The sequence below is a fragment of the Medicago truncatula genome, chromosome 4 (genome assembly GCF_003473485.1).
Source record: "Medicago truncatula cultivar Jemalong A17 chromosome 4, MtrunA17r5.0-ANR, whole genome shotgun sequence".
Taxonomy (NCBI): domain Eukaryota; kingdom Viridiplantae; phylum Streptophyta; class Magnoliopsida; order Fabales; family Fabaceae; genus Medicago; species Medicago truncatula.
This window is the reverse complement of record NC_053045.1, coordinates 3682332-3695063: the sequence shown is the minus strand read 5'-3', so window position 1 is coordinate 3695063 and position 12732 is coordinate 3682332. Positions and strand designations below refer to the sequence as shown.

Genomic DNA, 12732 nt, shown 5'->3' with positions numbered 1-12732 from the left:
ACTTCAGACGCAGTTTTCTTCAGATGCTTTAAGCTTCCCTTTTTGTTGATATTCTTGCTCTTTATTTGTTCTTGCATGACTAATTTAAGATGTCAAATTTTGTCTATAGTCCTGTACACTTGAACAAATATTAGCGTATCCACACTACAAGAAATTTGTCATTTTGCGACACTTACTTTGCGACCCTTAGCTTAGAACAGTTGCAGATTGCATTTGTGCAACTGTTGCTGCGACAGTTAGACTAAGGGTCGTAGATTTTATAGCGCTTTTTTTTTTAAGCACTCTTCACATTAAAGCTTTTGGCCAAATATTGTCAATCAAGCTTTTCCAATTTGAGTCTCGTTCCCACAACTCCAAAACCCTAAAACCCCATTTTATTCCTCAATCTCACTTTCCCTCAAATTCATATAGGTTATCATAGTTTCTAAGAGTTACTCTATGTTCTGCCAGCAATTTGTATTTTAAATTTTTCATGTAACCAATGTTGGAAGAAATTATTCCCAGAGTATTGTGATAATAAATCAAGTATTACTTTCATATATTCTATTCTTCATGTTCCCAAAACATTCCACTTGTATTTGTTGAACTGCTTTAATTTGCTAAACTGTTGTAATTTTATGAATTGTTGTATATGCAGGAACAATTGCAAGCTGAAATGGAAACCACTCAATTTGAGAATGGATCATTTGTCAAAGTGTTCGGAGGACATGTTGGATATGTCCGTTCCATGGGACTTGGGATAACACCATCTCAAATCTCTACTCACTCTACTAAAACCTAGATATAGAATTTCGATATGTACTTTATCTTTTGTTTTGATTGTTACTCTTGAGAGAACTATATCTATGGGATTTAGATATTTTTACTTGTATATTTATGTATTTTAAGTATTTATTAATATATTTATTTAAATTGTCAAAAAATTGCCCCATTCAATATTTTTTTTTTTAAAAAATTAAACATTTGCGACTGTTGCTTGGGGGTCGCAAGACCATTTAATTTAGTTTAAAGTGCCTACTTCGCGACAGTTCAGAGGGGTTGCAGATTTAGTATTGCGACTGTTAGGAACTGTTGCAACAGCCTTTGCGACGGTTGGAGCGACTGTTCTATGAAGGGTCGCAAAAGACAGTTGCGACCCCAACATCCGCGACTGTTCGGGAACAGTCGCAAATGTACATTTGCGACCATTCTAACAGTCGCAATCAGCGATTTTAAAAGTCGCAAAATGCAGTTTTTCTTGTAGTGCCAATTGACAATTTTTAATACTTTGTTATCATCAAAACTCTTAAGGGTTATTATTGCTAAACATATTTTGTTCCAACAACCTCAACGACAGTTAACTGTGTTGGAACAAAATATGTTTAACATTACCCTTTGAGAGTTTTGATGATAACAAGGTATTAAAAATTGTCAATTGGATATGCTAATATTTGTTCAAGTGTACAAGACCATAGACAAAATTTGACATCTTAAAAAGGTTTTGGAAGAACAATATAGAGCAAAGGAATCAACAAAAAGGAAGCTTAAAGCGTCTGAAGAGAACTGTGTTGAGGCAAAATCCCTAATTAATTTTAAAGATAATAAACTTTAATGATTAAGGATTAAATGGACTTTGATTAATTCCTTGGTATTTAACTTGTGCTCTTGAGTGTTTTTACTAAGACAGGAACAAGGTTTGAATCATAACAAGATGCATAAAATCAAAGGACATTGAATCCATGAACTAATTCTGAAGTTCAGAAAGTTAGTTCAGAATGTTGATCAGAGAGTTTGATCAGAACGTTCTGATGAGAGCTCAGAAGGTTGTTCAGAAGCAACTCTGTTCAGAAGCAACCCAGTTCAGAAGGTTGTTCAGAAGCAACCTAGTTCAGAAGGTCGTTCAGAAGCAACACAGTTCAGAAGATTGTTCAGAAGCAACTTAGTTCAGAAGGTAGTTCAGAAGCAACACAGTTCAGAAGGTTGTTCAGAAGCAACCTAGTTCAGAAGGTTGTTCAGAAGCAACTTAGTTCAGAAGGTTGTTCAGAAGCAACACAGTTCAGAAGATTGTTCTTATACAAGCCAAGAATCTCAAGAACTGTGATCAAGGTCATGCAAGGCACATGTGACATGAATATATGTCCAGGAAAGTACACTTGCATGGATCAATCAAGCAATAAAGGCATATACAAGGATTATGTCAAAAAGGATATCCAATGTTCATTTAAGACTATGAACATTGATGTACTAGGAATATTTCACAAGGGAATATCATCCTAGATGTTAATAGCACTGCTCTTCATCATTGTTTCACTATTAGGATTTGATTACATCAAATGATAGTCTTACAAATCATCCTAAGTGAAACAGATGGAACATTCTGATGATCAGAATGTTCAAGCTCATGCTTACTTTATGAACAGTATAGTAGGTGAAAAGCAAAAAGCAAAAGCAAAGCAAATCTGTCATCTTCAACAAGAGATAGACACGTCTGAGAGTTGGTACTGAACAAGGACAACACAATCTCTCAAAGCATGGGCATGAAGATACAGAATCCCACTAAATCCTCCTGCACCGGTTCCAAGACAAAACCTGGGAAAGGAACATTCTGATGTATGAAGAAAAGTCCATACATTGGTTATTGTCCAGAAATTCATATGGAAAGCATATGGATAGCCCAGAACTTCATGTGTTCATTCATACATGATGAACCCAGATGAAGAACATGATGAACCCAGATGAAGATCATCATGAACACAACAACATTCTGATGTTCATCAGAGATCAGAATGTTTGCCCAGAATTTCAAGTTTAAGCTTGTGGGACCCAGGACACATGGCATAACACCATTGGACACCCTACAACGGCTATATGAGCCCAAAGACTCTATAAATAGAGGGCTTGGCCTTAGCAAAACTTGCACCATTGCAAAGCATACAAGAAAACAACTTTGATTTTGTTTGAAGCTTTTGCAAACTGAAATTGATCAATCTCTAAGTCCTTCATCAACTTAGTGCAAATCAATACTCTTGTTATCTGAAGGATAACCTCTTCTTCTTCTTCCACTGTTTGTTTTACAAACATCCAACTTCCACACAAATTGTAACAAAGTCTCATCTAGCTTTTAGAGGTCCTAAAGTGTTAGGTTGAGCAAAGGTTGTAAAAGTCTAAGTGGGTAACTTAGCAAGAAGAAAAGAAACAAAGTCTCATCTAGCTTTTAGAGGTCCTAAAGTGTTAGGTTGAGCAAAGGTTGTAAAAGTCTAAGTGGGTAACTTAGCAAGAAGAAAAGAAACAAATCTCATCTAGCTTTAGGGGTACTAAAGTGTTAGTTTGAGATGAGTTTGTAAAAGTCTAAGTGGTTAACTTAGCAAGAAGGTGCAAGCCTGCTGAGGCTTAGAGAATACAGGATTGTAATTGTTCAGGTGAACAAAGATTGTATGGTGCAGGACTTGAGAGGTTATCTCAAGCATCATAGTAGAAACTCTCACAAGATTGTGAGGAGTGGACTAGCCCACATTGGGTGAACCACTATAATTCTCTGTGTGCTATTTCCTTCTTCTCTATACTCTTTAATTACAGTATACACCACACACACTTGCACATTTACTTTATTAAACAGTTTTTGTTTATGAACTTCAGAACGTTCTGAAGTCAGAAAGTTAACTTAACTATTTCAAGTAAACAACTTGAGAATCACTTTTAAGTTTCAGGATAATTTTTAAAGGGTCACAATTCAAACCCCCCTTCCTTGTGACTATTTTATCTACTTCATTTGGTATCAGAGCCTGCCTCTATGGATTGAGCACTTAACAGTGTATGAGGAAAAGATCCAGAAAGAAGTAATGTCAAAACCTGCAAACCAAGGTGCATATCACATATGCAACAATGTGGAATATTTCAAAAGTAAAATCCCACTGAACAAGAAAATTCAAAGATGGCAACCAGAGATGATTTTGAAGAAGAAGTCAACGCATGAGTAAAAGACAACACATAAAGAGAAGAGGTAAGAAATCTGATCCTTATCTTTTATATAAAGTGTTTAATATTATCTCATATGACTCATGCATTTTATCTTAAAAGTATGAACTTTTAAAATAATAACTTTTCTTGTATAAAGAAAGAAAATGTGAAACTGCTAATCTTGAATGATATATCTTGAAACCATTCAAAAATTGTAGAACTCTCATTTTAAAATATTTGAGAAACATAAGATTCTCAATGAACAAAAATTGTAAGATTTAACAAAGTCTAAATTTTTGAAATAAAATGTTATTTTGAAAAGAGAAGTAATATTTTGAAAAAGGACATAACCAACTTTATAAAGTCTGTTAAGACCTTTCAAAAAGGCTGGTTTAGGATTCATAACCTATCACAAACAAAATTGTCATGAAAATATGATATACCAAACAAAAGTGAGAAGGTAAATAAAAATGATCATTTTGAAAAAGGATTCAACATTCTGAACCTCTATATTGTTTTATGAAAAGAAACTTGAGAAAAATCCTCATTTCAAAAAGACATTTTATCCTAAATTAGATTGGTCTCAAAAGGTTGAGATTGGTAAAACATAATGTTCTTATTACAACAAAGCTGATTATCTTAAATCAGAATGTGTTCATAAGAAATAAACTCTCAAGAAGAGAAACACTAACCTTCAAGGACTCAAAGTAATATGGGTACCAAAAGCTTTGCCAATCTGTGATGCATAAATATTTGCTTCCAAGATGATATGTGGAGAAAATGTTCAATCACTAGAAGATGAGCAAATGGAATTTGCAACTAGTGTTAGTCTCAACATAGAAGATCTAAACTCAGACTTCAACACTGATGTGTTTCAAGATGCTCAGAAAAACAGCTCAGATTGTGCAAGAAACATCTGAAACTGAAGATCTGAATGTTCATGTGTCTGCAGATCAGAATGTTCAGGAAAATGCTCCTGATGCTGAAGCTACTCAATCTAAAAGTTGAAAGCTTCAAAGTTCATTCCTCTGTCTTCAAGCAAGGCAGAAATAACTTTGGAAGTGTTTGAAAATGTCATTAATGTTGATCATGTATCATATATCATGTTTTCAACAAAATTGTCTTTCAATCTCAACTACATGATCTTGCAACATATGATTGAAGAACAAAGAAGACTTCTCATATTCTATATGATTTGGCTTTCACACTCACATTCAAGCATTTTAAGATGTCGATGAAAAAGTGAAGTGTATGAGAATGATTATCAAATCTTTGACAAAAAGAATTTGACAACAATATCCTCCAACAATGGATCAAGACATCCCTGGAGAAACCTTTCAAAAAGCTTCTGACATTACTAACAAAGTTGTTCAGAAAGCTGATGAAGTTTAAAATGTTGAAGAACTTCAAAAGGAAGTTGATGTTGCTGAGAATGAAAGTCAGCAAGTTGAAGCAATACCTCAAATATTGAGATTGCAACCAATAAGGTTCAGGAAGCTGATGCAACTACTGAAACATGAATTCAGAAAAGTTGATGCAGCTACTAAAAGATGGAACTCAAAAAGTTGATGAAGTTCCTACATAACAACTTCAGAAGGTTAATGAAATTGAAAAAGCTTTTGAAAAAATAACTCAGAAAGCTAACAAAGCTGAAAGCTTTTATTGGAGAAGGATCCTTTAAATCTTCTACAGCTGAAACAATTTCAAAATCTGAAGTGATGTTACAAATATCATGAATAAACTCCAGTTTGATGAACAAGAAATTGTTCTAGAATCTGATATGGGAAATGACCCTCTGTCATTAAAAGATCATGATATGTATGATGTTGCTAAAGTTCTAGCCACACACATGATTAGTGGAAACACTACCACAAAGGAATCTGATGAAGCTGAGCTAGCTTGAAATCAAGATGGTTTTGAACTGAATGCGGAGGAATTCAGCCCAGACTTCAATGCAAGTGTCTTTGAGGATTCTCAGATGAAAATGATGGAACAATTCCTTCAAATCAAATTCAGAATGTTCAAAAGGTTTTTCTTATTGATGCTTGGACTTCTCCATCTAGACGAGAAAGTATTTCAAAGAAAGAGAAACATGCTCTCTTCATTGAATCTCAAAGTGAGGGATATCATCGCATAAGGTACACATTTATTTGCGCTATAATAAATATGATGATTGAATGCATCAAATTCTGTCATGTTTAATATGTGCATATATCAAATGTTTGAACTTAAATGCAAATAAGTGTTTCATACTTTGTTCATACTCCTTTCATGATGGTATTATACTCATTTACAACTGCACACGTCATAATTGATGATTGAAATCATTGTATGATGTCTTATGCTTTAACAAGATATATTAAGGGTGCACTGAAAATGAATTAATGTTCTTATAATTGAACAATGGGTTGTTTCTGTTATGTATAAATTCATGCATAATATTCTCTCATTATTTGCCCCAAAATTCTTTCTTAACTATCATGTTAAATGTTAAATGTGTTACATCATTTTGTAATACTTATCTCTTCACATTTGAAATAAATTACTCTTAAGCATTTCTATCCGAGTTATTGACATGAGATGGAAACTAATTCATCATTGTTGTTAAATAATTCATAGGAAGATTTATGTTTGATCATAAATGTTAAATCATGATTGTTCATTGATATGAAACATAAAAATGTCTTAATTTGTCAAACTTCAGAATAATCTGAAACGTGAAGATTTCACTTAACTTTGATATGGTTTAAGAAAATATCATTCATCAAACATGATTTTAAATGAATCTTATGTTTGAATTTATCATTAGAAGAATTTTTATATACTTGATCTTCATTATGATGTTGTATGTGATCTTGTTATAATCTTCAAAAATTGCTCTAAGGTCTGCATATTTTGTTCTTACACTTATATTGGCCCTGCTTTGAGCATAAAATTTGATTTAAGCATTGTTGAATAATTATCTTACTTTAATTACAAAAATTGAAGACAAAGATAGAGTTGTAAACATCAATGGCATGTAAATATGTGCTAGATGTCAAACATGTGCAAAAGAATCATATTTAACTGCAGTTAAAAGGATTTGTAGATATCTAGTAGGTACTACTGATCTTGGCCTTTGGTATAGAAAAGGTTCTAGCTTTGATCTTGTAGCTTATTGGATGCTGATTATGCTGGAGACAAAATTGAGAGGAAGAGTACAAGTGGCTCCTGTCAATTCTTGGAACAAGCATTGATTGGATGGTCTTGCAGAAAGCAAAACATCATTGCACTCTCCACAACTGAAGCTGAGTATGTATCTGCAGCAAGCTGTTGCTCTCAGATTTTGTGGATCAGAAATCAGTTGGAAGATTATTCACTAAGGTACACAAATATTCCTATTATGTGTGATAATTATAGTGCTATAAATCTTTCTAAAAATCATGTACAACATTCTAGGTCTAAACATATTGAAATTAAACATCATTTCATAAGAGATCATGTTCAGAAAAAGGATATTGTATTAAGCTTTGTTGATACTGAAAATCAACTAGCTGATATTTTTACAAAACCCCTTGTTGAGGATATATTCAATTTTCTTAAAGAAAAATTGCAAATCATGAAAAATCCCAATAAAGATTGATCACTAATCACTAAGGGCCTTGAACTTACCCCCTTGATGTTATCTGATTCATTTCAGTTAAATCAATCTTAATCTGAACAATTCATCAGAATGTTCATGAGATCAGAATGTTCATCCGGTCAGAATGTTCTTATTCATCAGAATGTTCAAGATCTGGATTCTGGGTCAGAAATCTCAAACGAAAGATTTTGTGTTGACTTTAACCAAAAATCTCACTATAATCTGAAGCATTTAATGTTTGGTTATAAGAAGATAGGTTTAAGGATTAACCACCATGTAAAACCTTAACCATCAATCAAACCATCCATTCACTTTTCCTCAAACGGCTAGTTTCTCTCTCCTGGCCACTACTTTTCAGTTTCATCTTTTCCAATGCAAAAACTGTCAAGTCACTTCCTCTTTCTTCCCTCAACTGAACACGTTTTGGTTCTATAATAACCAACAACTATTTAGATTATTTCCATCACACCCCTTCTTTTCAAACCAACTTTTTTCTCAAAACAAGTTCATACTCTGTTATTGCGAAAAATGGCACGAACCAAAAATTCTTCACGCGTTCGTTCTCAATCACCACCAATCGCTGCTGATGATCAACCCTCTGATCATTCCCCACTCAACGAAACCCCTCTTCATACCATTCTACAAGATGTAATCATCCCTGCGCATGATACTCCAAAATCATCCAAACCCAAATCTTCTAAAAAGCCAACTAGAAGATCTCAAAGGATGAGAAAAGGATCCTCATCTAAACCAACTACTACTCATGTAGATCTAGTTTCTGATGATGAAAAGAAAGAGAATGAAGAGATGCATGGAGACTCTGATGAAGAAACCATTTCTGAAAAGAGAAATGTTTATGAGAAAGTTGAAGAAGAATCCTCTTGAAAAGGAAAAGGAGTTGCAGAAGAAGGAGCAACCTCTGAGAAAACTGAGGAAACTCTCTTTGAAATGGCCAAAGCTGCAAAGATAGTTTACCAAAGAAGGAAGCAGATTGCAAATGAAGCACTGCCTCTGCCTGAAGAGAAAACCTCATCTGAAGATGAACAAGAAGCGAAAACAGAGGAAGAGGAATCTGTTCCTAGGAAAAGAGGAAAAGGCAAAGACATTGTCATTCTTGCTTCTACTCTAAAGATTCAAAGTATTGAAAAGATGGCTAACAAACCCATCAGCAGAGCTGAGTACTTTGACTTTGAAAGTCTTAAGACAAAAGGATGGAATTTAAAGAAGTTCACAGATCCTCAAGGCTGGTCAAGTTTTGTTTTCACTCAATGTCAGACCTTTCCAGATTTGGTAAAGGAATTCTATGCCAACATGACTGTAAAGGAACACAATGAAGAAAAGTTCCTGGATTCCACAGTCAAAGGAGTGAGAATCCAAGTTTCTCAAAACCTTCCTTCAGATATTCTGAAAATCCCAAATGAAGCTCAATATGTGCTTTGTCATGCTCCAACACATGATGGATCAATGCTTCTCCTTCAAACAGAAAGTTGCTGGGTTGCCATATGAGATGCACTTGACACCCATATTTGAAGCTGCTGGAATTTCTCTAGACAAAGAAAAAGGTCAAGACACCTTTATGAGATTCACAGCCAAAAACCATTAGTCAACTTCACATCACAACTTCAAACATGCATATTCCTCAAAAGACTGGATCAGTTAAGAGACTTGCTGATCAGAAAGTTCAGGAAGTAAGGAAGAAGCAGAAAGCTGACAAGCCTGCCAAGAAGGAAATTGGTTCAAGTTCTCAGAAGGTTGAGAAAGGAAAGGCTACTCCGACTCTTGAAGTCCTTGCTGATGTTGCTGAACATGCAAGAGAGCTAATTGAAGAAAGCCAAGAATAGTTTGAAGCTATGCTGGCTAAGAAAGCTGTTGAGAAGGCTGGAGAATCTGATGCTGACCATCAGAATGTTGAAGACTCTTTGAATCAAGGTGTTGAAGCACCCTCTAAAGATATTAGAGTTGAAGAAAATACTGAGCCTCAAGCTCAGAATATTGATGAAGATACTAAGGAAGTTGCAGAAATTCTAGTATCTAACTCTTTTGGAAGCAAGGATCAACCAATGGATGTTGATGAAGAAGCTGTGTTGGAACAAGAAAATGTTGAAGCTCATCCTGATTTTGATCTCAACATTGAAGACACTACAAATGATCTCTATGAAGAGCTCTTTCAAGATGCTCAGGGAGAAAACTTTCAGCAGGATGATCAGAATGTTCAAAACAACACTGATCAGAATGTTCTGGAGGATGTAGCTCAAAATGTTCCTAATGCAACTGTTGAGCAGCTGTCAGCAGATCCTAATCCTTTGGGTTCAGGATCTTTGCCTTCTGAGGAAGTTCAGCTTCTTGCTCAAACTGGTCAGAATGTTCCATCTGCTCAGAACATGGAACAAGCTCAGTTTGTGAACTTGTCAACATCAACAATGGGGTCTACTGTTGGAATTAGCAAGTATCTGGTGTCTTCCCTACCAACACCAAGTACCATTCCTTCATTCACACCACAAACCAAAACAACTCAGAATCTGCCAAATATGTCTGCCTTGTTTGACTCTTTAAACACTTTTGTCACAGCAAACAAAGGAAATGCTGATGTTTCTGGTGATGTTGCTCCTGCCAAGCCTTCTAAGGCTGAGAAAATGGCTACAAGGGCTCTCAGAGTTGCCACCAAAACTCACAAACTTGTGTGTGCACTTGCTAACTGGACAAAGGATGTTCAGGCTCCTGGTTTAGCAGTGGACAAACATGTCTTTGATGATCCAACAGTCTTTGAATCTGAACTATCCTCAGATTCTGGGGATTCTACTCCCTGAATCATTTCTGGTCCTACTCCCTAACCGTTTTGCAGATGACTAAAGGGGGAGAAGCTTTAGGATTTTATGTCTTTAAGTTCTCTAAGTTTAGGCCCTGAGTAGGCTAGTGATCAATAGTTATTGAAGTCTTATAAAACTTCATTTTTGCTTGATCAAACTTAGTTTATATGCTTTTTTGTTTTTGAACCATGTTCATCATACAAATTGTACTTCATGAATGATAGTAATGAATGAATTTTGATGTTGGTTCAAATTTGCATATTTTTATTTATGCTATGGATTATAAAAATGAGGGGGAGCTTTTTAAAACTTCTAAAAACTCATAATGGATTATAAAAATGAGGGGGAGCATTAAAATAAAATTTTCAAGCTCTAAAAATTCTTCATTTATAATCAAAATCCATAATCCTAAATCATAAGTTTATCATCTTCAAAAAGGGGGAGATTGTTGAGGCAAAATCCCTAATTAATTTTAAAGATAATAAACTTTAATGATTAAGGATTAAATGGACTTTGATTAATTCCTTGGTATTTAACTTGTGCTCTTGAGTGTTTTTACTAAGACAGGAACAAGGTTTGAATCATACCAAGATGCATAAAATCAAAGGACATTGAATCCATGAACTAATTCTGAAGTTCAGAAAGTTAGTTCAGAATGTTGATCAGAGAGTTTGATCAGAACGTTCTGATGAGAGCTCAGAAGGTTGTTCAGAAGCAACTCTGTTCAGAAGCAACCCAGTTCAGAAGGTTGTTCAGAAGCAACCTAGTTCAGAAGGTCGTTCAGAAGCAACACAGTTCAGAAGATTGTTCAGAAGCAACTTAGTTCAGAAGGTAGTTCAGAAGCAACACAGTTCAGAAGGTTGTTCAGAAGCAACCTAGTTCAGAAGGTTGTTCAGAAGCAACCTAGTTCAGAAGGTTGTTCAGAAGCAACACAGTTCAGAAGATTGTTCAGAAGCAACTTAGTTCAGAAGGTAGTTCAGAAGCAACCCAGTTCAGAAGGTTGTTCTTATACAAGCCAAGAATCTCAAGAACTGTGATCAAGGTCATGCAAGGCACATGTGACATGAATATATGTCCAGGAAAGTACACTTGCATGGATCAATCAAGCAATAAAGGCATATACAAGGATTATGTCAAAAAGGATATCCAATGTTCATTTAAGACTATGAACATTGATGTACTAGGAATATTTCACAAGGGAATATCATCCTAGATGTTAATAGCACTGCTCTTCATCATTGTTTCACTATTAGGATTTGATTACATCAAATGATAGTCTTACAAATCATCCTAAGTGAAACAGATGGAACATTCTGATGATCAGAATGTTCAAGCTCATGCTTACTTTATGAACAGTATAGTAGGTGAAAAGCAAAAAGCAAAAGCAAAGCAAATCTGTCATCTTCAACAAGAGATAGACACGTCTGAGAGTTGGTACTGAACAAGGACAACACAATCTCTCAAAGCATGGGCATGAAGATACAGAATCCCACTAAATCCTCCTGCACCGGTTCCAAGACAAAACCTGGGAAAGGAACATTCTGATGTATGAAGAAAAGTCCATACATTGGTTATTGTCCAGAAATTCATATGGAAAGCATATGGATAGCCCAGAACTTCATGTGTTCATTCATACATGATGAACCCAGATGAAGAACATGATGAACCCAGATGAAGATCATCATGAACACAACAACATTCTGATGTTCATCAGAGATCAGAATGTTTGCCCAGAATTTCAAGTTTAAGCTTGTGGGACCCAGGACACATGGCATAACACCATTGGACACCCTACAACGGCTATATGAGCCCAAAGACTCTATAAATAGAGGGCTTGGCCTTAGCAAAACTTGCACCATTGCAAAGCATACAAGAAAACAACTTTGATTTTGTTTGAAGCTTTTGCAAACTGAAATTGATCAATCTCTAAGTCCTTCATCAACTTAGTGCAAATCAATACTCTTGTTATCTGAAGGATAACCTCTTCTTCTTCTTCCACTGTTTGTTTTACAAACATCCAACTTCCACACAAATTGTAACAAAGTCTCATCTAGCTTTTAGAGGTCCTAAAGTGTTAGGTTGAGCAAAGGTTGTAAAAGTCTAAGTGGGTAACTTAGCAAGAAGAAAAGAAACAAAGTCTCATCTAGCTTTTAGAGGTCCTAAAGTGTTAGGTTGAGCAAAGGTTGTAAAAGTCTAAGTGGGTAACTTAGCAAGAAGAAAAGAAACAAATCTCATCTAGCTTTAGGGGTACTAAAGTGTTAGTTTGAGATGAGTTTGTAAAAGTCTAAGTGGTTAACTTAGCAAGAAGGTGCAAGCCTGCTGAGGCTTAGAGAATACAGGATTGTAATTGTTCAGGTGAACAAAGAT

The 12732-nt window shown here is 35.1% G+C and overlaps 1 protein-coding gene across 1 annotated transcript; it reads left to right on the top strand.

Moving 5' to 3' along the window:
* Positions 1-9408: 9408 nt before the first annotated feature.
* Positions 9409-10365, top strand: LOC112421343 (uncharacterized). Its single transcript, XM_024782787.1, has one exon. It carries the CDS (start codon positions 9409-9411, stop codon positions 10363-10365), a length of 957 nt encoding a protein of 318 aa, XP_024638555.1.
* Positions 10366-12732: the final 2367 nt, after the last annotated feature.

Bases quoted from the DNA above. Each gene is read 5' to 3' on its own strand.
- LOC112421343 (XM_024782787.1), top strand. From the start codon at position 9,409: ATGCTGGCTAAGAAAGCTGTTGAGAAGGCTGGAGAATCTGATGCTGAC.